The 25,322-nt window shown below is 44.3% G+C and overlaps 1 protein-coding gene across 2 annotated transcripts in view; it reads right to left on the bottom strand.

Annotated features, from left to right (window-relative positions):
• Positions 1 to 24,971, bottom strand: part of DRD3 (dopamine receptor D3) — a 36,052-nt gene extending 11,081 nt beyond the window's left edge. For both annotated transcript variants that reach the window (XM_032630863.1, XM_032630865.1), the window contains exons 1-3: positions 24,702 to 24,971; positions 13,517 to 13,629; positions 2,125 to 2,267 (exon numbers count right to left, since the gene is read on the bottom strand). In XM_032630863.1, coding sequence (XP_032486754.1) covers positions 2,125 to 2,267; positions 13,517 to 13,629; positions 24,702 to 24,971 — 526 coding nt within the window. The remainder of the gene's footprint in view (positions 1 to 2,124; positions 2,268 to 13,516; positions 13,630 to 24,701) is intronic.
• Positions 24,972 to 25,322: the final 351 nt, after the last annotated feature.

Here is a 25,322-nt window from a genome sequence, read left to right as displayed (position 1 = left end):
TGACTTTAACTGGGAACTCTGTCTTATGTCAGATTTTGACTAAGTGTTACCAGGTGTGTGTGTGTGTGTGTGTGTGTGTGTGCCCGCGCGGGCACATGAGAAAGACCGCCCCTGCCAGCCTCTAATAATGAGGAAGAGGAATCACTCGGCCCAGCAAAAGTTGGTGGGGCTTTGCTGCTGGCCGGGTTAAGGACTGCCTTGGTCTAGCAGTGGTAGGAAGTGGCCCATACTACAAATTCCAACTTAGAAGGCATTTTCTCATAGAAACATGGATATAGAAGGTGGCTTAGTTATCGGACTAACCCCCAAAGCACATTTAGACTCATTGAAATGGTATTTGAGCGCCAGAGCCAGCTTCTACAGTCGTGTTAGAGAATGTCGCCTTGGTGCATGTGCGTTCACACGCATGTTTGTGTTTATAACGTGACATTGGTGACTGACAATGGGAAGCATTAAAGAGTAACGCAAAGACAATACCAACATATTTTAGGAACACCCTGAGTTAACCAGGCACATCTTTGTTGGATAACTTGGCTACTTAACCTCTAATGCTGCAGAGAAACAAGCCTAACCTTGAGCAGGTGATATGTGTTTGGCACATCTATGGATGTTATCCCAATTTAATCCACACTTACTTGTAAAAGAACTCTGTGAAGGAGGTAGAGTGGAGTTATAACATATGTAGGCTTAGATTCTAGAGTCAATGAAAATTATAGGGAGTCAAAATTCACCCTGAATCACATATAAAGATACGCATGGTTTGATTACAACCCTGAACAGTAATAAGTAAAGACTTATGACACATGCAGTAATATGTCATCTATTATAAAGAGTTCAACCTAACATACAATTTTAGAGATGAAGTTGCTGGACTTACTTGTAGGAGGCCATATATAAAAATAAATATTGAAAACTTCCTAACTAAATACATAGACCTAGTCCACATACTTGATTTTGTTCAAGTTTATCCTGTGCTATATTGTTATCCCAAATTTATCAACAAGGAAGCTTAACTTAGAAAAGTGAAGTAGCTTGTTCAAGCAGACACAGCTGTTAAGCAGCCGAACCGGAGTTTGAATCTAGATTTTTCTGACTCCAGAGCCTCCGTCTTCCTAAATGTATTTTGACTTCTAAATAATTGACCAGCAAATGACTCTTTGAAGACTATATATAAGTGAAGATTTGCCTGTATTTATATGTAATGTGTCACCTATAATATATCTGTATACACATAAGTACACAGCTACGTGACTTGTACATATATACCAGCAATTCATGAACCTGGAACATAGTAGGAATTGAATGAATCAATTCAAATGGAGAAAATAAGAAATCCAGATGAACACTAGAACATGAGTCAATCAGTTCTCTCTTAGTGAACACTGTTTATTTTCAATACCTGTAACTATACTATATGTGCTAATAGTTTCCACTCAACACATGAAATTCTTGAGGCTGAAAGATGGTCATGGAACAGACACTGAAGGCACTGTGAGGTGTCAGTTTGGATTGGTGTCATATCTAAAATCCCAGACAACTCAGATATACACATTGTTCATCCATTTGTCCGTCCACCCATCCATCCATCCATCCATCCCATAGAAGATGTACCATGTGCCAAGCACCATGGCCAAAATTTTTGTATATTAAAAAATATAAAATACATCCTCCAGTAATTTAGGAATTCATCCTAGTTCCCAAACACCAGAAATGATTTTTATTGAATAAAAAGTTAGAACTGTATACCCTACTCCAGGGCTTTCATGATATGTTATTTTGCATTGTAAATCCATTACGAATTACCATCTTTTCGTTAGTAAACTTCACCTGAATTATTCATATAGCATAGTTTTTTAACTGGCACATTTCTTCAAATGAATACAATGGCTTTTCTTTCAAAATAGGAGTAAGCAGACTTTTCATTAATTGGGGCAGAACGTGATTCCTGTGCCCTTAATTGAAGAGGTTTTGTTGTCTATTTTATTTGTAATCAGTAAAGGCCAACGCTTTGCAGTCTCTAGCATCCTCGTTTGATTATATTGACCAGCGGTCAGAGCACCACTCACAACCATTCAGATGTGCTGTGAATCACGCCGCTATTGGAAGTGGGGCCGTCATTGTTACCTGTGGTGTTGAAGCCAAAGAGGAGAGGGCAAGACACAGCAAAGGCCAGCACCCAGACAGCCGTGATCATGAGGGTCACACGCCGACAGGAGCTCTGTCCTGTGCCATGTTGGTAGTGAACTGGCATGACCACTGCAGTGTACCTGTGAAAGGGAGGGGAGAGAGGATAGACATGATGAGAAAGGTTCTAAAGACAAGTTGAAAGAGGTTACTAGAGAAATACTCAGGTTGATACTTGTGGTAGGAGAAAAATAATTTGGTTGGAGAAACTTAGAGAGAAAGGGGTATTTGAGCGAACATAGCAGAAAGGCTGAGACAAGATAGATGAAGTACTCATTGAGAGAGGTGAGCAGAGAAAGGGAGAAAGAATAAAAAGCATAGCATAGCAACACTGGGTTGCCGGAGAGCTTCTTACCAGTGCTGGTTGACGGCCCAGCATATCCCAGCCTTATATTCACACACCCTTAATCTTGAAGACTCTAGATGCTGGTTTGTGTGCCTTTAGGTTCTCCAACAGTTTTTCAGATCATGATGGAACTGTGCCCAAAGAGGATGTTTAGCCCTGCCTGTATCCTAACATTAATTCTAACCCTCGTAGTGACAACTATTCCAAGTAGCAGAGATCTTGTAAATAGAGATGAGTAATATCCAATGAAGGCTTATTTTAAAATCAAGTTTTCATGCTGTCTTAATCTGCTTGGGCTGCTATATCAAAAATACCATACACTGGGTGACTTAAACAATAAATATTTATATTTCACAGTTCAGGAGGCTGGGAAGTCCAGCATCAATGTGCTGGCAGATTTGGTGCCTGGTGAAAACCCACTTCTTGGCTTGTAGACGGCAGTCTTCTTGTTGTGTTCTCACACGGTGGGAGGGCTGAGGGGAGCTCTCTGGAGTCTTTTTTATAAGGGCACTAATCCCATGCATGAGGGTGGAGCCCTAATCACCACCCAAAGGTCCCACCTCCTATACCATCACGTTGGCAGTTAGGATTTTAACATATGAATTTTGGGGGGGGCACAAACATTCGCTCTACAGCACATGCTTTTACATGGTCAAAGCACAGTTTCTTATTCTTGTTGGATATTGTTGTCTTTTCTGTGGTATATCCACACATACATTTACAGCTGCTTATTGGACTTACTTGCACGATTGCTCCATGGTTGTCCCAAACTCAAATTATCTGAAATATATCTTCCTATTTCCCTACATCTCTTAATCTGCTTCCACTTCCTGCCTTTCTTCCAGACATCCACACCCAACGCTCAGGCTTTTTGACTCTTCTTTGGCCCTTCCATATCATTTGCTCACCCATTCATTTAGCCTTTCATTCATTCAATATTTATTGAGTTCTCACTATATACCAGGTCTTATTCTGGAAATACAGAGATGTGCAAGTGGGACATTGTCTCTGTCCTTACTGAGCTGGGAGTTGAGTGGAGTAGATAGATGAAAAAAATGTTAATATAAAATGAGTATCATGAAGGAAGTAAGCTGGGTGATGTGTTTAAGGATAGTGGAGGATGTAAAGAAAGGGCAGATGACATAAGTGGGTAGGAAAATGAGTGGGGTGAGAGGGAGCCAGTCATGAGGGAAGGTAGGAGAAGAACATTTTAGGCAGAAGGACAGCAGGTCCTGTAAATTTACCCATTATGGTATCTTCCCCATTATCCATGCATTTCTTTTCTACCACTTTTTCTCTGTGATGGCCACAGCCTCCTGGCTGGTCTCCTATTGCTAAGTCCCCAACTAGATTTCATCATGTCCACCCCACCCCATGTTCCCCCCGACTCAGATGAAAACTGTCTGAAATAGACATAATTCTAAGATGGCCCCCAAGATTTATGCACTGTAGAACTAGTAGAAATCCTGTGATTGGATTACAAATCAACAGACTGAGTAAATCTAAAAGGAGATTATATTGGGTGAGACTGATAATTATCAAGGTGAGCCCTTGAAAGGGACTGAGCCCTTCCTTAATTCAGAGAGATTCAAAGCATGAGAAATTATCTTCCTGGCCTGCAAGGGGCAAACTGCCATATTTGGGAAAAGATCATTTGGCAAGGAACAGCAAAAGGCCTATGTGAGCTGAGAACAGCCCCTGGTTGACAACCACCAAGAAAGTGGGAACCTCAATCTTATAACTGCAAGGAACTGAATTCTACTGACTACCTGAATAAGTTTGGAAGACGAAAACACAAGTCAGCCTACACCTCATTTTCAGCTTTGTGAGACCTTTGGCAGAGAACCTACCTACATGGTGCACAGACTTTTTGACCTGTGAGATTAAAAATGGATATAAAGTCACTACATTTGTGATAATTTGTTACACAGCAACAGAAAACAAATACAACGTCAATACTTGGCCTTCCTCAACATGACCCCAACTTGCCCAGCCAACCTGACCTTCCGTTGGACCCTGACACTTAACATATAACTGCAGCCATACTGGTCTAGTGACGGGTTATCTTCAACAGTCTTTGTTCAATCCATTATCCCTTTTCCTTCCCTGGGTAGCTCATTTTTTCTCTCCTTTAATCCCAGATCAGCTCTCCAGTAACCTTCCCAGTCCTTCTATCTTACAGAGACCTCTAACTCTGAATGCATAGCACTCCTATGCCAATCAATCACGTTGCCCTTCTGCCTGCATTATTGGACTTGCCTCATGGCTGGAGAGAGATAGACCCCATAGGATTTAAGTTACTTAATGGCTCAAATCATCTTATAGCCTTGGTATTCCATATAGGTCCTTGTACAAAGCAAGTAGTAAGAAGCTGTTGACTGCCTCATGGACTCTGAAGGCCTCCTTCCTCATAAGAGGACAATTCTAATCCTAGCCCAGCTCAAGGGATCTAATATATATAGCTGGGTCTACATATGCTCAATTTTTATTTATTTATTTATTATTGAAGTATAGTTGATTTACAATGTGTTAGTTTCAGGTATACAGCAAAGTGAATCAGTTATATATACATTCTTTTTCAGATTCTTTTCCCATATAGGTTATTACAAAATATTGAGTATAGTTCCCTGTGCTATACAGTAGGTCCTTGCTTTATCTATTTTATATATAGTAGTGTGTATATGTTACTCCCAAATTCCTAATTTATCTGTCCTGTCCACCTTTCCCCTTTGGTAAGCATAAGTATTTTTCTATGTTTGTGAGTCTGTTTCTGTTTTGTAAGTAAGTTCATCTGTATCATTTTTTTTAGATTCCACATATAAGTGATATGTGATATTTGTCTCTCTCTGTCTAACTTCACTTAGTATGATAATCTCTAGGTCCATCCATGTTGCTGCAAATGGCATTATTTCATTCTTTTTTATGACTGAGTAATATTCCACTGTGTGTATATGTACCACATCTTCTTTATCCATTCATCTGTTGATGGACATTTAGGTTGCTTCCATATCTTGGCAATTGTAAATAGTACATATGCTCAATTTTTCATTGTCTCGTCAGTGTCCAGGGAACCTGGAGGCCAGATGCAGAGCAGGAACCCCCTTGGCTCCTCTTGTACACCTCAAGGCTTGGGGCTGAGGAAGGGAAGGACAGACCCTGGGCTGGAGGGGGTGGGGTAGTGCTCCCTGATGCTCCTCCTATATGTGCCAGCCACCTGACTCATCTGCCTTATATGCATCTGGCCTTAGAGTTCACGTGTTAACATTTGTATCCCCAAAGAGCAGCCTGAGAGTCAGCTCTGAGGGCTCAGATGGAGGGAGACTCTGCAGAACTTGGCCTTGGCACCCTAACATGTGACAGAGGTGGCTTCTTTGTCAAGAGGGAGAAATAGAGTCCTTATTTAATAAGGTCAAATTACGATCCCACCACCAGGCTCAAGGAAGGCCCATGACAACCCAGTTCCCTTCTCCTGATGCACATACACTATAGATCCTCCCTTGAATCCCTAACTTGGCAATAAAGGAGCAGGGCAAGCAGCACCTGGCACTCCTCCAGGCCTCTCACTCTCTCAGGACTTCCGACTCTGCTGGGGCAGTGAGCTGGGGCTTCACGTCAAATATGTCAACCAGGGTCTGGCCCTTAGCAGTGATCCCTTAGGCACCGTAGAGGAGAGGCTGAGCCTGAAGCCCCGCAGCTGTCCTGGCCAAAGAGCTGATGAGGGTCGGGAAGGAAAGGTATGGCACACTTCTTCCTGTCCAGACCTGTTGGCCTTCATTTACGTAATGACCTTGGATGTAAAAGAACCCGACCATTCCATAATTTGGTAGTGTGCTGCTAAATGCCTAACAACTGGCTCTGCAGGTGGAAAGAAGCCCTAATTTATACCATTTGTCAATTTCTGTGGTACAAATACTCCCACCCTTGTCCACTTCAAGTTACACCAATGGTTTAATAACCGGCTCAAAAAACTAAAATTTTGCCAATCAGTTCCCACTAGCCATTACAAGCTGACTCCAAGCCCACCACTGAATGTTGCACACTTTCCTAGATCCGCTTTAATATTCAGCAACTTCTTGGAGACTCCCATTAATTCAATGAGTCGGTAAGTGTAGGGAGCATTGGCTCCATTTTATAAAGGAGGAATCAAGGACATAGAGAGGTTGCATGATGAAATCAAGTTCCCACAGCTGGTGGTACCAGTCTCCGAGGCCAGGTCTCTCCTGGGTGCCCTGCTCCCTGCCAAGGGCACTGGAAGTCTCTGAGGCCTTACGGGGGACAAGGGCTTCCTCAGGAAACGTGGCACTGAAAGGTGGTTTGTACTTTGAGAGCATTGCGGCTACCCAGAACTGAGTTTCCCCATCAATTAGCTTGATTGTATTAATTTCCGGGGGTCCTGTTAAAACACATATTCCAAGGCCACACCCTTGGATACTTGTTCCACTCCAGAAGTTTGTATTTTTAACAAGCAAGTGCATCTTACAAGATTAGACAAGTTGGAGAAAGTCTGCATTAGGGAAAATTTCTGTGTCAAAACTCTTGTTAACTTGGGTAAGAAGTGAGAGATGAGACTACGTTTACCACTGTTACATTTATATATTTTTTCTTCTTAGTTTTAAAACACGATTAAACTTTTAGAATAAATCAGACCCCCCCCCCCCCCGCCAACACCGCCGCGCCAAATTTTTTCTAGGGTGAAAAACGCCAGGAAGCTTGCCATCGGGGCTGAAACACAGAGGCTGTTCCGGCATTGGCCATCGGAGGGCACCAGAATGCAGCAAGAACCCAGTCAGCGCGGCGGGGTGAGAAGTTCACGGCTCACCTGGGGGCTCTCCAGGCCCCCAGTGGGGAGGCGGGGAGGGAAAGCTCGGCCCCCCTGGTGCCTGCAGCCCTGCAGGCACCCTGAATTCCAACTCAAGCAGACTGCTCAGCCTCTGATCTCCTCCCGAATCGATCGCCGATGACCGACCGCAGGTCAGGGCTGGGCTGGGCGTGGGCCCGATGCGCTCACCCGGCTCTTCCGGGTCTTCGGTCAGAGCGTGAGCGCGCGCTGCGCGTGCTGCCCAATCGCTACCTGGCCAGCCGCCTCCCTTTGAGCTCCTAGCTTTTTGGGTCTTTTCTGGCGTGGCCGGAACGCGGGCAGTGTGCTCAGTGGGTAAGTCAATGGACGTTGGAAACAGACTGATTAGCGTCTGAATCCCGCTTGGCCTGCCGCTGAACCTTGTGACCTGGACCACAGATGTGACTTCTTTGAGACCCAGCTTCCTCATCGCACGAGGGGGATAATGAGTCCGCCTGATAGAGCTGTTATGCGTGTTGAATGCGAGGATCTCTGGGAAGTGTTTTAGCACAATATGCCCGGTCCATCTTAAGCATTCAAAAGACAGTATTATTATTATTGTCATTATTACTGTGCTAGCCCAAGGGATCTGCGATTGCTCGTATCAGTGAGTTTAGGGGTGTCTGCCCCTTATTCCTGATTATCAGGGAACATTAAATTTATTTATTTCTCAAACAAACAAGTATACAGCACTTTCTAGGTGCCAGGCAACCATTCGAAGTCCTTTACAAACATTAACTCATTTACTCTTCATAACAACGCTTTTGCTCTGATCTCCCCTAAACAGGTCAGGGAACTGAGGCCCAGTGAGGTTAACTGACTTGCTCAAGTTCACCTTGCTATTAAGTGAAAGCCAGGATTTCCAGCCATGCAGTGTGACCCAGAGCTAGGGGCCCAGAGTAGGCTAAGCCTCTGAGAAAGGCAGTGAGCTGGAGTAGAAAGAGGCTGGCTGAACCCCCTCTCCTGCACCTACCAGCTGTGTAGTCTGGGCAAGGTTACCCACACAGTCTAGTCTTAAGAATCCTTACCTGTAGAGTGCGGGTAATACACCTACCTTGCTGGGATGTCGTGAGGGTTAGCGATAATGACAAGCTCTTGGTGCCCGGCACGTAGTACATGCTAAAGAAATGGTAGCTATTTCTACCGCTGTTGCCTTTAGATTCACTCAAGTTAGGATTAGCACAGAGGTAGCCAGGGCATTGAAGACAAAGGAAATGTGACTGGTTTAGTCCCAGGAAATAGCACCTAGAAAACTGGGTGCCGGCATGGCCAGAGGCCCCTCCCTCGGTGTCCCATCCCCGCCTCCACCAATGAAGGGGCCAGACAGACCGGTGGTGTGGGAGTTGGGAGACTCAGGTTCTAGTTTCAGACCTAAGAGGCTACGGGTCCCCGTGGGGGCATTTAGTTTAACTCATTTCTGCACAAATGAGTTAAACTCTAACGCCCCTTACGACTCCCAATTCTGTGACAGGGGTCCGTGGGCTTGTCACTCTGCTGAAGGTTTCAGGATCCTCACAGAATTCGACCTCTGCCTGGGGCCCTGTCCCCAAGTGGGAGGGAGGTGTGTGTGTGTGTGTGTGTGTGTGTGTGTGTGTGTGTGAAAAGAGGAAGGTGCGTCCCGGGGAAGCGGCAGTGGGGGAGGAAGGAGGCTGGGCTGGGTGGGAGGACCTGAGTCTAACTCCCCGCCTGGGTTTAATGAGCCTCCGAGCTCTGTGAGGGCTGCTTTTCACCACCTTTTATTTGGTCAGACAGGGGGCTCAATAAATCTTTAGTTCCGTGGACTCCCCTCACGGAATGGTTGAAGGAGAAAGCTTTTTGCAAATGACTGGAAAGCCCTTTGCAAACATAAAGTGCTTATTTAGATGCAAACTAAAAATCCAAGGTGCCGGTGACTCATCTGGTACCTATTGTGCTCGCTGCAGAGACGCGGAGGCTTGCCTATGTGATGGGTGCCGTTTGAGAGCCACTTAAAGAACTCCCTGGTGAATGAATTTGGTTGCATTATTCCTGGGCTCCTTGCGGAGGACTCGAATTCTCACCGCTTGCTCGGATCTTGTCCTGCTCCTTTGACACTTTCTCAGCCCTCTCCCCGAGTTAGTTCTGACCCAGGATGTGGCGGGAGGGGGCTGGCCTACTGGGAGGCAAGGAGCCAAGGGCGGGTTAGGGGGTTGTGCTCACCCACTCTGCTTTTTACAAAAGAAAAGGCGGCATTAATCCCAACATCCAGAGCTATGCCTACGAATCTAATGACAATGGCATTACTTGCTTTCAAAAACCCTTTTATCATTTCCTTTTCTTTCCTATCTCTTACCACCCTGTTATTACAGATCAGGGCTTCATGACCAAAAAATGCTGAATCCATTTGGTCAAGTTTGTCAGACGGGTGACTAGCATTGTGTGAAGACCAAAGGTCTGCATGAATGACTGCATTTTTAATGAATTGACCAACTATTTGGCATCCCATGAACAGAATTTAATGCTGTGTACTGCAAACTGCTGTGAAGGATAATGGAGACGGCTTTTCCAAGGCCTATTTTCAGTCCTAGAAGAGAAAGGAGGCTCCATTTTGAAGTTTGGTGAGGATTGGTTCATATAGACCTACAGGCCAAGAGGGGTGCATCTTTGTCCTTTGCGGTCTAAGGCAGGACTTGTTCCTCAGGTTGCAGGTAGGTGAATGGTATGCATTCTGGGAGTTCTCCCTGTATGGGACAGAAGCCAGTTCAAGGTTTGTTCTTGTTGGTTGTATCTACTAGGTGGTGCAAGTAGAAGCGTGTATTAAGCATGACCGCTGCCAACAAAATGGTACTTTTGTGCAAGTTACAAAAAGATACCCTTTCCTGCCCGGTAAAGGGCACCCTCTCTTTGTTTACTCAAGGCTTGGCAATGAAGCCCTTGGCTGAATTCAGTTCCCACACTCCAGTGCACAGCCTGCACAGCCTCACCTGCCAGCGGCATGTGTGAGAATGTGTGTGGGTGGAGTGTATAGGCACACTTTCCAAGATGGTAGAGGGTAGGGTCGGAACTGGAAGGCTGGGGGGGGGGGGGGGGCTGTCCCAGAGCCTCTTCTAGAAGCTCTCTTTATACAGCTCTTCCCTCCCTCCTCCAAGGCTGATCTGATCCTACTCTCTCATGTCCTTTCTGAAGGTGCATATTTGTGGTATAAGCATTGGCTACCCTCAGGCAGGGACCACCAGATTCAGGATTCAGTTAATATTCCCTTTTTTTTTTTTTTGGCCGCAGCGGGTGGCTTGCGGAATCTTAGTTCCCTTGCCAGGGACTGAACCTGTGCCCTCGGCAGTGAAAGCGCGGAGCCTTAACCACTGGACCGCCAGGGAAATTCCCTGGTTTAATATTCCTTGTTCAAAGCTCTGTAATAGGCACAGCAGGGAGATTCACAGGTAATGAGGAACTAGGATGATATAATAGTTTGGGGTGGTGGAGGTGATGATATAGCAAACCAGATGCAGTCTATTACTTCTGTAAATGATATATTTCTGAGAGCATGTACTAAAACATGTACTAAATGTCCGGAAATCACACAAAAAACTTAGATGTTATTGGAGGAACTCTGTTCTCAGAGAGCTAAACATATTATAAAATCACTAACTATCCCTTCACTTTTTAACAGCTTTATCAAGATATAATTTGCATACCACACAATTCATCTAAGTATACAAATCAATGTGGATTTTTTGGGTATATCTACAATTATGCAATTGTATCCCTTTATTTTTAACACATTCTTTAATGGTATTAGTTTCAGCATTATGGACACGTTCTTTAATTTTCCTTCTCAGGCTAGCCAATCAAGTAATAAAAGTCAAGTGATGGCAAGCAAATGATAAAAGTCAAAGCCCACCGAGTTGTCTGGTTGGGTTTGCAGTATCACTAGAGGATAGGGTTTTTATGCCCATTCTTTGGTTATACACATGCAAGGAAGTTTAGGGCTGTTGATACAGAGGGCACAACAGTGGGTCACGTGAATGTCACACTTGGGGAGGTGAGGAGGACGTGTATTAGGACTCCTGCAAAGGGAGCCTGGAGATGCCACAAATGGTTACAGAGGAAGCACTGTGAGAGTACAGGGGTGACTGAATTAAGCTGTAGACATTTGGAAGGGCTTCACAGAAAAGGGGGCCAGTGTGATCGGCCTTGGAGCATGAGAGGGCTAGAGGGCAACCCAGAAAGAGATGAGATTGAAAAACTAACGTGAGGCCATATTGTGGAAAACTTTGAATCTTAGGCTGTGAAGGTAACTTCAGTTTTTATTCCACAGGCCAGGGAGACACTGAAGGGTTTTGAGTAGGGCAATAGACATTCGGGCTTTACTTCTGGGGGAATAATTCTGAGAGTGGTTGAAGAGCCAATTAGGAGGCTGTGGCAGAAGTCTAGGTGGGAGGTCATAGGAGCCCCAAATAAGCAGGTGAGGTAAGAAGGGAAAGATGGGTCACATTTAGAAAGCATTTCAGAAATAGAGTCTGTGAGCGTTGATTGCTTAGATGTGGGAGATGAAGAGAAAGGAATCGAACAAAATCCAAGTTTTCAGAAGAATGACATGGTCAGTAAGAGATCATCAAGTCAAGATGGTTTGGTGCTGTGATGGTTTGATGGTTTGGTTTTTAACATTTTGCCTTGTAGGAGCCAGTGGTATATCCGGGAAGTAATGTGGTCTGGATATCAGGGGAGAAATTAGGGGTGAGGCTGGAGATTTGAGGAGCCTTAGCACAAAGCCTAAGATTGTTAACTTGGAGTCAGATAGACATGAATTCAAATCCTGGCACTGCTTCTCAGCTGTGTGACTGTGCAAATTCCTTAATTAGTCTAAGAAGCTGGAAATGAAGATAGTAATAGTACCTGAGAGTTGCTGTGAAGAGGAAACGAGTTAAGGCTTTGTCGTGCCTTAGCACCATGTGCTAAATTCACAGTAGATGGTGGATTTTATTTGGGGTCACCTGTTGGAGCTATGGAGTGGATGGATAATATTCCTGGGAGAGACTGTAGGAAAAGAAGAGGTGGACGGGGACTTAGAGAAGGGAAGATTGGAGACTTTTTTTTTTTTTTTTTTTTTTTGCCGTACGCGGGCCTCTCATTGCCGTGTCCTCTCCCGTTGCGGAGCACAGGCTCCGGACGCGCAGGCTCAGCGGCCATGGCTCACGGGCCCAGCCACTCAGCGGCATGTGGGATCTTCCCGGACCGGGGCACGAACCCGTGTCCCCTGCATCGGCAGGCGGACTCTCAACCACTGTGCCACCAGGGAAGCCCTAGATTGGAGGCTCTTGACTGGCAACAGGGGCCATAAGCTCGAAGGCGACTTCCTTTCCCTAGGGCGCTCAGTGTCCTTGGAAAGCCATGGCAGATGTCCTTGGAGCCGTGGCAGATCTAAGACTCAGGGAGGGGAAAGGGAAAGAGGAGAGGAAACTGAAAGAGAGGGGAAGAGAGGAACAGAGGTCCCCAGAGCCGAGGCAGTACACTCTTAGGGATAGAGAATGATGTTACTCTGGTGGAACACACAAAGGCTCTAGACAAAATCACAGAAATCCACTCCAGCAACCAAAAGGCAATTCTAAAAACATTGTTCTTTACTTGTTTTTCTTAAACTCTATGAAGGAAATAAATAAATAGGGCACAGCCACATTTTCTAAAATTACCATTCTCCACTCCTCTCTCCCTCCTCACAGGTACTCCCAAGCTCCCAAGCTATTCTCTCCCCTCTCTGTCTTTTGCCCCTGCTCTATCTCCCTCCCTTTACCAAAACACAATAACAACAGGAACAGTCTCTCCTAAATGTGTCAGCTCATCTCACCTCTTTGTCCCCCTCACCTTTTCTCCCTACAAAAAATTAGGAATCACAAAAGCCCCAAGGGTGGTGGAAAAGCAAAACCAGAATCCTCTGGGGGAAAGGAAAGCTTATAGGATAGTTATTTCTCTCCTGTCACAGGAGTTTCCTCTCACCTACAAGCCATCGCTTAAAAGAAAAAGAGAGAAAAGAAAATGTCCCGGAGTTAAGTTGTACATGGCAGTGACCCCAGTGCCATCAGATGCAAAGCCTGTGCCTTGAATATAGCAAGAACAGCTTCCCTAGGTGGTTTCCCCCACCACCTGACCTAGGCCACCTCTCTCCTAAGTCTGGAAGGGAAGCCCAGCCTTACCTGTCGATGCTGATGGCACAGAGGTTCAGGATGCTGGCTGTACACATCATGACATCCAGAGTGACGAAAACATCACAGCAAACTCGGCTGAAATTCCAGACTCCGCCTGTCACCTGGGTGTCAGAGACAAGGATGTTAGTGTTTCCCCCCAGCGAAGAGACAGCAACCCACTCGACTCTACCACCTTCCCTAGGCTGCCCTGCACAGACGCAGACATGCCCACCCTGTTGGTACAACATCATTACCAAGGGTAGGTAGGCATCGAGGGACTGTCAGGCTGCCCAAGACTGGTCGCCCAAGAAAGGATAAATCCATAGAATGTTAGTGCTGGAAGGGATCTTCCAAATCAATTAGTCCAGCATTTCTCAAAGTGTGGTTCACAGCGGGGTGCTCATTAAAGATGTAGATTTCTGAACCCTTCCTTAGACCTCCTGGGTCACAGTCTCTGGATTTGGGGCCCATGAATCTTGGTTTTTAAAAAAATAAATCCCCCTGTCTCCCATCACACCAGGGTCTGTGAATTGCTCATCTGGTTCAAACTCAGGAGGCAACTAAAGGTCATCGTGGTTAAGTGATACGCCCATAGATGCACAGCTGGGAGTAAAAGAACTTGGGTGACTGCCAGATGTGTGCACCGTGCCAAAACTGCGTCTCTGAAGCCCTCCGCCCAGTCGAGAGCTCACCATATACCAGGAAATAAACTGAGAACACATTTTTCATCAAACTTACCTCCAAAATGAAAATCTATCTGGCTTCCGGTTTTGAAGCTTTAACAACATCTATAAGAGCCTATGTAAAATAAATCCGTGCTGGTGTGCCTGCCTTCGTCACCATGGTCCCACTCACCAAGAGGTCAGGGGGAAGGTGTGTCCAGGGCATTGGAAAGGGGCCCAGATCCTCTTTACTATTCACGGAATCACTGAGGATGGTTCTGACCTCACGCATTTACACATGTGTTCCAAGCTCCATAACTCCCCCGAGTAACACTTATAAGTAAGTCAGGAATTTAGTTAATTTAAGTTATATTCTAGCACATTTCTATTTTCTTTAAAAATTTTTTTACATTACCTAATTGAGCCAGAGAGATATGCTAGGGAGATTATCACTTTCATCCACAAATGCCACTCTTGGGGCCCCGAGGCTTTTGTGCATTTGTCAGCTTCCTGCCCTTGGGGCTGCCATTCTTGGGCACCATGGTTCTCAAGGGGAAACCTGTGAAGCTTTGTACCCCAGGCTATAGCTGGGTGTTCGTGTTATCTCTGCTGGGCAGGACCAATGGCTATTCAAGAGAAAAGGGAGTGAAACATAGGTACAGTAGCCTCTGAAGTAGGTTCTCAAGGAAAAAAGCTACAAAAAATAGTGCATGAAGATGCTGTTGGCCCTCTGTCTAATTTTTCTCATCCAAGATGCTGGTTATATCACCAGGCCACTTGACTATACATCATTGTTTTATGGCACTAATGCAAGTTCCTGAAAGGCTCTCTCTCTTTCCCCTTCCCTACTAATTTCTTTCCCCTTAGATTTATTTCCTTTTCAGCATTTGATCTTTTCCCTATATTTGGTCATTTCCAAGCTCTACTATGAGAAACTCTGACCGAAAGTATTTTGTTTAAAAGCAACAATGAAAAGTTCAAACTAGGGTTGAAGTCATCATTTTTGTTCATTTAGTTGTGGATTTACTTTCTCTCTTTTAGTCCAACCATTTGACTCTATGTAAATAAAAGCTTAATATGAATTTTAAAGGAATTCTGAGAATGAAAACTTTTAAAAAGGGACATGTATAGTCATAACACAATGAGAGGAACCAGGATAATAGAAGATGGTTTTGCTCAATCCATAGGACAGTTGTATGCTGTAAAAGCTTCTTGCAAAAGATGAAATTTGTATACTAAATCTCTTTTCACATATGTTTACTATACAATTTACATCTTAAATTGGGGAAAACCACTTTTTTTTTTTTTGAAAAATTGTGAGTGCCTGTTTGTGTACATATGTTGGGGGACAGTGTAGGTGAGAGAGGATCATTAGAACAATAGAAAACTGCAGGCTTGCTGGATGTCCTGTTTGTTCGTTTATTTGTTTGCTCATTTGTCCATTCATTCATTCATAAAACAAGTACGGTGAAATTCCTAATACTTAGTTCATTGGAGGAGGGTATGTTATGTGCTTTAAATTTTTTTAAAAAATTTATTTATTTTTGACTGTGTTGGGTCTTCATTGCTGCGCTTGGGCTTTCTCTAGTTGCGGTGAGCAGAGGCTACTCTTCGTTGCGAGTGTGTGGGCTTCTCATTGCCGTGGCTTCTCTCGCTGTGGAGCACAGGCTCTAGGCGTGCGGGCTTCAGTTGTCGTGGCTTACGGGCTCTAGAGCACAGGCTCAGTAGTTGTGGCGCACGGGCTTAGTTGCTCTGCGGCATGTGGGATCTTACCAGCCCAGGGCTCAAACCTGTTTTCCCCTGCATCGGCAGGCAGATTCTTAACCATTGCACCACCAGGGAAGCCCTGTTACGTGTTTTAAGAGGTTTTTAAAAAAGATCTTCTTGAAGAGAACTGGAGAAGCAAGCCATTCTTAAATAAAGTAACTAGAGATCATCATGAGATCCTAATACCGTTAATACAAGCTAACATTTATTGAGAACTCGATCTATGTGTGTCACCAACCCATATGACCCATTCCAGAAAGTTCTCTAACTTTGAAACATTGATTCTGATAACTTGATACCTGAATTGTTTAAAACTGTCTATGCTCTTAAAGCTTTTTGAAGACAAATTATACACTTATTTGATAGGAGATTAAATGACTGCAACTTAGTCAACCTGATAGGAGCAGGGACTCTTATGTGTTTGCTGCTGCATCCAGGCTCCTAGAGCAATGCCCAGCCTGCAAGTATATTCTGACAGAAGGAATGGTCTCTGACATAATCTGTGTTAATACTAATAATTACCGATGTCTGAACTTTACATACATGGCCTCTATTGCTGATCATGGTCCTGTGAGAGAGGACTATTGTTATCTTCATTGCAGAGAAAGAAACTAAAGCTTGGGGAGGTTCAGTACCTTGCCCAGAGAGGCATGGCTATAGAGGCAGGTGGGGCACTGGAATGTAGGTTGTTACACACCTGCTGTATGGGGGTGTCAGGCGAGGAAGGGGCAGCTGTTGGAAAGGGATGGAAGTGGGTGGCCACAAGGGAGAAGGAGAAAACCTTGTGCCATCAAGGATTTTTGTGTGACAGACCGCATCAACCCCCTTCTAGGGAATGAGACACCTCCTTCTGATTGCTTGTGTCCCAGGGTTGTAGAAAAACAGCACAAAACAGTGGGGGCTACTGACTTTGGGGCCTAGTGAAAGTATGTACCTGGCAGATTTCTTTGGTCCCTGGTTTCTTGAGCCCCTAAGGACCAAAGCCTTCAAGCTGCCCTCTGGCTTCCAGGCCCCCACTGTGCTACCCCATTCTGGCTCTCCTCTCATCCTGTCTCCAACTCTGCCAGCAAAATCCCCATTCACTCCTTGATCTCAGCTAAGTGTCAAGAAGAAAACAACGTGATTAGCTAATTTAAGTAATTCCCGCTAAGGTGCCATCACTTGGTTTTCCCTAATTGGTGGGATGTGTAATGGAAACACTTAAGTCCTCCATGCCAAGTAAATAATAGTGAAAGATCAATAAAGGGCCAAGAACATGCTAAGTAACTATTACAGCAACCAAATGAGGTAAATGTCCTTTCCAATTTATAGATAAAGAAATGGAGTCTGAGAGGGGTTGAATAATTTGCCTAAGGACATATAGCTAGTAAAAGTAGCTGGGGGCTTCCCTGGTGGCGCAGTGCTTGAGAGTCCACCTGCCGATGCAGGGGACACGGGTTCGTGCCCCTGTCCGGGAAGATCCCACATGCTGCGGAGCGGCTGGGCCTGTGAGCCATGGCCGCTGAGACTGCGCATCCGGAGCCTGTGCTCTGCAACGGGAGAGGCCACAACAGTGAGAGGCCCATGTACAGCAAAAAAAAAAAAAAAGTAGCTGGAATTTCAAACCCTTAATATCAACCATTACTCTGTTTTGCCTCTCAGAGGTCAGCACCCCGACACGCTGCTTCTGGGAAGTGTGCAGTTTAACTCCATTCTCATGTCATAGGAGGGAGAAGAGTTGGCATTGGTCTGTCTACCCACCCACATAGCCGCTGTTCACTGAGGGCCCATTATAGGGCTGATACCTTGCTGGGGTGGGTGTACTGAAATGAATTAAACCTGTTTTTGTTCCCAGGGCCTCAGAATATAGTATCTGTGTGTTAGGGGGAGTCATGTGTGAATGGGAAGGGATGAACTGAGGGCCCAGGAGATGGATGCTAAGAAAATGACTATGATACAGTATGATAAGTGCTGACAGTGAGATGAGTACTACAGAGTGTTGGGAGAACATGAAAGGTAAAGTGATTTTTGAAATTAAAGGAGAAGCAAAGCAAAGCAAAAAAAAAAAAAAATCTGATTGATTTAAGGCTTTTTAGAAACATGATTCTACCTTCTTCCTAAATTTTAATGAATAAAACTCACTTTGGAATTAAACAGCAGCCAGATGGTGTTACTCTCACTTGCTAATGAATATAACTAACTCCCTTTGGCAATACAGAAGGTGGGAGAAGCAAGAGTGTCTTCAGGTACTGAAGTTGGCTATTGATTTTCAACAGACACAGCCTAAGGCAGCATTTCCCAAATTTTCTGATAAGACAGCATTTCCCAAATCACCTGAGGCTCTTGTTAAAATGATTCTTAGGCCCTACTCAGAATAATGTCCCTCCAGTGATTTTTGCTGCCTGGAAGGGTTGGGAAATGCTGGCTCTAGGGGGTGTGGGGGCATGACTTTGTCCCTAAAGAATAGATATATATATAGATATAGATATAGATATAGATATAGATATATCTATATATCTGAGTCACTTTGCTGTACAGCAGAAATGAACACAACGTTGTAAATCAACTGTACTTTAGTAAAATTTTAAAATATATATATTAAAAAAGAAAGAGGGCTTCCCTGGTGGCGCAGTGGTTGAGAGTCTGCCTGCCGATGCAGGGGACATGGGTTCGTGCCCCGGTCTGGGAGGATCCCATGTGCCGCGGAGCGGCTGGGCCCCTGAGCCAGCTGAGCCTGCGCGTCCGGAGCCTGTGCTCCGCAACGGGAGAGGCCACAGCAGTGAGAGGCCCACGTACCACAAAAAGAAAGAAAGAAATGGTTGTCCCTAGAGCTCCTTAAGCATTGTTTATCCCTTGGATGCCTTTGGCCTCATAGTTCCTTCTCAGAAGAATGTTTTTAAATGCGTGAAATAAAATACAGTGGATCACAAAGGATAGTGATTATATCAAAATATAGTTACCAAAGTTTTTTTAAAAAAAATATGTGATTCTTTAAGAATGCACTAAATGACAAGACCTAGTAGTTTCGAAGCACTGATGAGTGTAAATGGTATTAGGGGTCTGCAAAAACTGTAATGCGATTTGAAAATATAAATATCTGTGATTTCCACCGGGGACGCTAAGGATTTCTTCTGCTGTGGGTTGATGCTGACATTCATAATTGAAGGAAGTGCTTAATTTCGGTTTAGTGAAAATAAAGAAGTAATTTTATTTATATCCAAGTTGATGGACTCCCCAGGTTAAGAACTCCTGCTCTAAGGGATGGATTTTTAGTTGTTTGTGGGAGATATCCAAGGAGAAAAGATGGAATTACTTCTCTAATTAGCCTCTTCATTCCATTTTTGTTTGCCACATTTGAAATCCTTTTTTTTCTTCCTCCCTCCCTCCCTCCCTCCCTCCCTCCTTCCTTCCTTCCTTCCTTCCTTCCTCCTTTTCTTTTTTTTTTGCAGGAGGAGATTGCTGTGGGACAAAATAGGGTACTAAATAAGGATTTTTCACTTCTCTGAATCCCAATTTCCTCATCTGCGAAATCGGGTTTTTACAGATTAGTGGTTCCTACCTGTCAGTTTGTAGCAGATGGCCAGCTGGCTGCACAAATCAGCTGGGGTGGGAATGGGCCTGGGACTAAGGGTTTGTTACAGTTGCTATAGACTTTCAGGACCACCCCTAGAAATTCCGGTTTGGTAGATCTGGGGTACACCCATCAGTCTGTATTTTGAACAAGCAGCTCCCTGTCATAAAGGTTTAGCTCAAAGTTTAGGTTCATGAGAGTCATGGAGGAGCTCTTTTAAAGTGCAGACCCTGAGGCCCATGCCCACAGAGAATCCCGGTCACTGGAATGTGGCCAGAAATTTCTTGAGGTTGGATCACACTTTAGAAATGACGGCAGAAATACTCTCCAAGCCCTTCCAGCTTTCACAGTCTATGACTTCCAGAAAAATCTAGACTTTGGTGAAGAGACTGTGAGAACCCCCTGCTTTTTTTTTTCAGTAGGGAGCTTTTAAATTGCTATCATCTGGGGTTTTTTGAACAATGGTAAAATTCTTCTTAAAAAAGTCTTTATTTTTAATAATCAATATCATAACAAGTCCAAAGGCATCTGTCTCCCAAAACAGCACTCTCTGACCTTCGATCAGGCTCTCTATGGCGAGTTTCCCTGCCTGAACCCACTTGGCACTTTTTTGCTTGTCTATATTCCCTAACCCTCAAATCTTTTCTCCAGTCCACACTGGGACCCAAGTACTCTGACTTTAGTATTCTAAATGTCCCCCTGGTTGCTTACGCTGCCTTTCTGCCCTGATACAAGTGTATTAGACATCACAAAAGGTGCTTAACCGAGTGGAACAAAATGGAATGTTGGTGCTTAGAGAGGGAGCTCCAAACAGACTGCAGCTTCTAGATCAGGAAATTAAAAACTTGAGAGGGAATCGGAGATAGAACTCTTTGGTACAGAACAGAAAAGAGTTTTCATGAAAATGCTGCAAACTGAATTACAGAGATGGCCAGGCCAGGGCCCTCTGGAATATAATTTACTCTGAGGTCACCTGCATGGCTCTTGCCCTCAACTTCTCTGCTAGGCCTGAGGACTGAGGAAACTGAAGAAAGTCAGTGACGGGCCCCCGCTAGTCCCTTTTAATATATTGTCCAGGCCCAGTCTTCTGTGTACCTTCATGATGAGAATGGTACCAGCGAAGGCCACTGTGGTGCATACTTGCTGACTGTCTTCTTTCCTCTTTCCAATAGTCCTTGGATTCCACTGGGAATCCCTGAGATTCCTGAGCAGTTGATGTGTTCTATGGAAGGTACACATAACCTATGCTAAACTGACAATTCTATTCAGTGATTAGTTCAGAGAAAATCGTGTGCCATAAGCCAGTCCAATCGAAGTACATCTTGACACTTCTACTAGAAATTCTGGGACATGGATTTTCTCTTTTGCTGTGAATGGTGTGGTGCACACATGTGAGGTCTATAGCTTACCCTTTGCCTGTGGATAAGGTCAGTATATGGAAGAAGACAGAGCTGAGAGAACTGTAGAGAAATGGAACTGGAGCCCTGTTCAAGTTGTGCCTGCAGCCCACCCTACCACAGGACTTTTAAACTCATTGGTATGAGAGCCAATGCATTCTGTTCATTGTTTAAGTCAATCGGAGTTAAGGTTTCTTTTACTTAACAATAAAATTGTCTAAACTGAGATATTTATAATCACACTTTTCAGTTATTGAAACATTTTTTTCAGTTGATGACAGTTGAGCCTAAATCAACCTTGTGAGGTAGGGAAAGTGTAGTTGTCACTTTCATTTTATTCATTTAACTCCACGCCTTCTGACTCCCAATTCTGAGTCTTTCTCATAGCACAACCTTGCATCAGAATAACATTCATCCCAGTGAATTCCAGAAGAAGCACAAAGTTATATGACATTTTATTGCCTACATCACCCCCACATCTTCTTTTTTAATAAAACCCACATTTTCACTTTTCCTTTTCTATCCTCCCTTGCATCTAAAAGTGACCTTATGTTCCAGGTGTAGCCAATTAGACAAATGAAGTTCCTTAGGGAGATGCTTCAAGCCACTCCAGGGAAAGGGCTTTTATTTACTTTTTCTTTTTCTGCTGTCCCCACACATCCTATTTTTGAGTATGGCCATGATGCTTGGGGCTATGGCAGCCCTGTTGTGAGTAGCATGAGGAAGTGAGTTTGCCAAGGATGATGAACAGAAAGAATGGGAGTCTGGTCCTTGATGGCACCTGGAGCAGCTGAACCAATACCAACAGAACTCCTTCCTCCAGAATTCTGTTTATGTGAGAAAAGTAACTCCTATTTGTTTAAGCCACAGTGAGTCAAATTTTCCAATATTTACAGTCAAAACATTCGTAACTCATATATACTGGTGTCTGTCATGATGAGCCAGTTTTCCTCTGAAGGAAGGGGTCTGGCCAATGTGAGCCAATATTCCCTTCAAACAAGATGGATACATTCAAATCAAAGCGTGGGAAGCTGGGAATTTGACAGCTAATTTGGCCCCCTCATGGTGTTCTTATGTTTGTTCTGTCCTCCTGGGGGCCCTCAAACCTCCAACAGTCTCTGTGGTCAACACTGCATCCTTTCCTCTTTTCAAGGGAGCTCTTTGGTATGATCTTCTAATTACTAGACCAGCTACTCATCATTAGGACAAGTTAGTGAGAGTAACACTTTTTGCTCTTCTCTGAGACATGTGAATTTATGTATTCACAATCACTTTAAGAGCTCAAAGTGTTCTTTTCTCTCGTTAAAGCACCCAGTCTACTTCTGGGGTCCACAGAAAGCAGGCAGGCATTTAAGACTAAGGGAAATATACAGACTGGGGTGGGATAGGGAGACCTGATCCTTTGGAATAGAGCCTTCTATTATCTTAACTGGTTGTCTGTTAATGATGGCTACCTAACGTCATATTCTGTCTTTTATTGAGACAGACCCTTAGTTGACTGTTGGGGAAAGTGACGTAGAGATACTAAGCTGCAATTACTAGAGCCTTGAAGCAAGTGGGTAGGACCGAAAGGAGGTCACAAAGCCCATTTCCCAGTGGAGAGATGTCTCTGCTCTCCCACATCTTTTTTGTATGATTTTAAACTTATGTGACTGTACTCTTGATTACTGAACACCTACCTGTTGTAAATAACCTGTCGGACAGAGGGCATCTTGGTTTTAATGAGGGAAAACAAGAGCTCCAGCAGAGCTCTTCTCACAGGGGAAAACCCATAGATACAACTTGCGGAGAGTCCACTAAGGCCTTTGGCAAGATTTCATGCCAGCCCTCTGTTGCTCAGTTGCTCCTATATGCTGAGCAGTAGAGGGGGCGTACCACCCATACTGGCAGGTGTGGCTAGAAGGGGATGCCAGGGGTATCTAGCGTGAGAAGGTCACAATGTCCATCTCCTATACCCGTATCTACAGAGGTTTTCCAATATAATCCATTCAGAGTCCTGGAAGCAATCACAAATGGACAGCAAATGAGTGCCCCGAGTGCACAGACACCAAAAGCCTGGTTTTATGTCAGAGGCAATTAAAATGCTTATCAGAGTGAAGGTTCTCTTCCTGCCTTTCTTTCCGACATTCATCCTTCTGGCAGACATAAGAATCCTTGTAATGTATAGGGATGGACAGAAACACTTTTGAGGAGGGTGTGGCGATGTTCTGAATCATTGACTAATCCATCCACACTGGGTTGTAGCACCTAAAGTCTGCCTCACTCTTGAACAGAAATATCATATACTTCTAACTCCTTTTCAGTGTCATTATTAAAAAATAAAATAAAAGTAAATAGTTCATTGTAACAATAGATGTAGCTGCAGATGGTATAAGCAGGAATGGCCCATCTAATGCATACATTGCAGACCAGGTTCATTTAATCATTCATACATCAAATATTTATTTAGTACATATTATGTGCCAGGTAGTATGTTTGGACTACAGGGAAAAAAAGAACAAAGACATAGCTTCTGACTTCAAGGATGTCTCGGCCTAATTGGGTTGACAGAAAGGTCAAGATAATTACAAGACCTTTTGACGTCAAGATAATCCTAACTGGGAAAAATTAATGCATATTTTTTTCTCTGAGTATTCCCTTAGGCTTTAAATCTATCCCAATCAGCCTAGTTGTTTTTATTCTTTTCCTTTCCTTTTCTATCTCCTTGATTTCTTTCCTTAATGTCTCCCCATTGAGATCATAAGTCTAATTTTAGTCCCCAGTCATTCTTTAATACGGTTACTCGTCTAAGCAGTCTATGTTCGAGGTTTTTGTTCTCCTGTGATATGTCATACTTAATTAACTGTCATCTTCACTATTAATATTAACTGAGATATTAATTTGATGAATTTTAATTTCTCTTAATCATGGCATCATTTTGAGCCTTCATTGGATACCTTTTTAGAATGATACACAGTGCAGAGGAGAAATATTAACAGGATATTAAGGGTTTTAAAAAAACTCTTTAGTAATTGCATGTTTTCCTGGTAGGAATATCTGTTTCTTGAATAGGTGTAGGCACCCTGATTTCCTTGTTAGCAAATGGATGTTTTGTCTTGATCAACTCCTGACTCTGTTTTGCACTTTCAAATGAAAATACTTTCAAATTTAAGAAATGTTTCTCTCCGGCAGAATTCTCCAGGGTCTGCTGCATTATCTAACTGGTGAGGGAGGCACCAAAAATATAAATTTGGTCTTTTCCTTTGGAAGCGGAGTCTGCGGAGAGCTGGTACCCAGGAGGAAAATGCTGAGTCCAAGGGCAACTGAACCATCAGAAGTCTGATCTATCTGCAGACTATTCCTGCTCTCTTTTCCTCTCATTCAGTTAAAAAAGAAAATTGTTTTTTTAAAATTAATTCCTCTGCCCCTACACGCCTCCTGCACATAACCACCCCTATATACATTGAAACACTGATGAGGATGGCCACTGGACTGCTCCCACCCCACCCCCCGTATCTTTGCAACATGACTGGCACAGAGAGTAAGCCTGGTGCATTTCTAGGACAAGTCCCATCACTCAAGTCCAGTCACCTGGATGCTGGAGGCCTGGGGAGAGAATCATTCCCAGCTCCCTGGTTCTGACGTGGGCAAGTGATGCTGGAATAATGGTGCTCTCAGGACTTTCAGGTCCCTCATGAAAGGGAGAATGGCAGGAGCTGTCCTTCCCTCCCTAGACCCTGGATCATGGCAGGGAGCATTCTGACCCCAGATGCCAGGAGCTCACGGAAGACAAAGACAAGCACGGTCACATGGGCAGCTTGCACTTGCGACCTACTCACCTCCAGGTACACCACCCAGGGCATCACCAAGGTGGCCACCAGCAGGTCTGCCACGGCCAGGCTCACCACCAGATAGTTGGTGGTGGTCTGCAGGGCCCGTTCCTTCAGCACGGCCACACACACCAGACCATTTCCAAAGATGATGGCCAGGATGAGCACGCAGTAGGAGAGGGCATAGTAGGCATGTGGGCGGGCCCGGCTGGCCCCGGTGGAGTTCTCTGCCGCACACGTGGTGTTGATGTGGCCCCCCAGCTGGCTGAGAGGCGCCATAGCCCGGAGGGAGAGGAGGGACCCCGACACGTTTACTGAGAGGAGATAGAAAACAATGTCGGTCAAGTCAGACTCTTTGGAGCTTGGCTGCTTTGGGTACATTTTTTGATTTTTTGATTCGATACATATTTTGGTGAGCACTTTCTATATGCTGGGCACTATTCTAAGCCCTGGATATACAGCAATGAAAAAAATAGAAAAAAATCCCTGCCCTCATGAAGCCTCCATTCCAGAGAAGACAGTAATAAACAAGATAAATCCAAGATGTGGTATGTTCAATGATGACATGTATTTTGGAGAACAAAAAAGTAGGGAAGGGGGTGAGGACAGGGTGAGGATGGTGTGTGTGTT

This window comes from Phocoena sinus, chromosome 4 (genome assembly GCF_008692025.1).
Source record: "Phocoena sinus isolate mPhoSin1 chromosome 4, mPhoSin1.pri, whole genome shotgun sequence".
In the NCBI taxonomy this organism is placed as follows: Eukaryota; Metazoa; Chordata; class Mammalia; order Artiodactyla; family Phocoenidae; genus Phocoena; species Phocoena sinus.
Note: the sequence above shows the minus strand (reverse complement) of the source record. Positions and strands in the feature narration are given on the sequence as shown.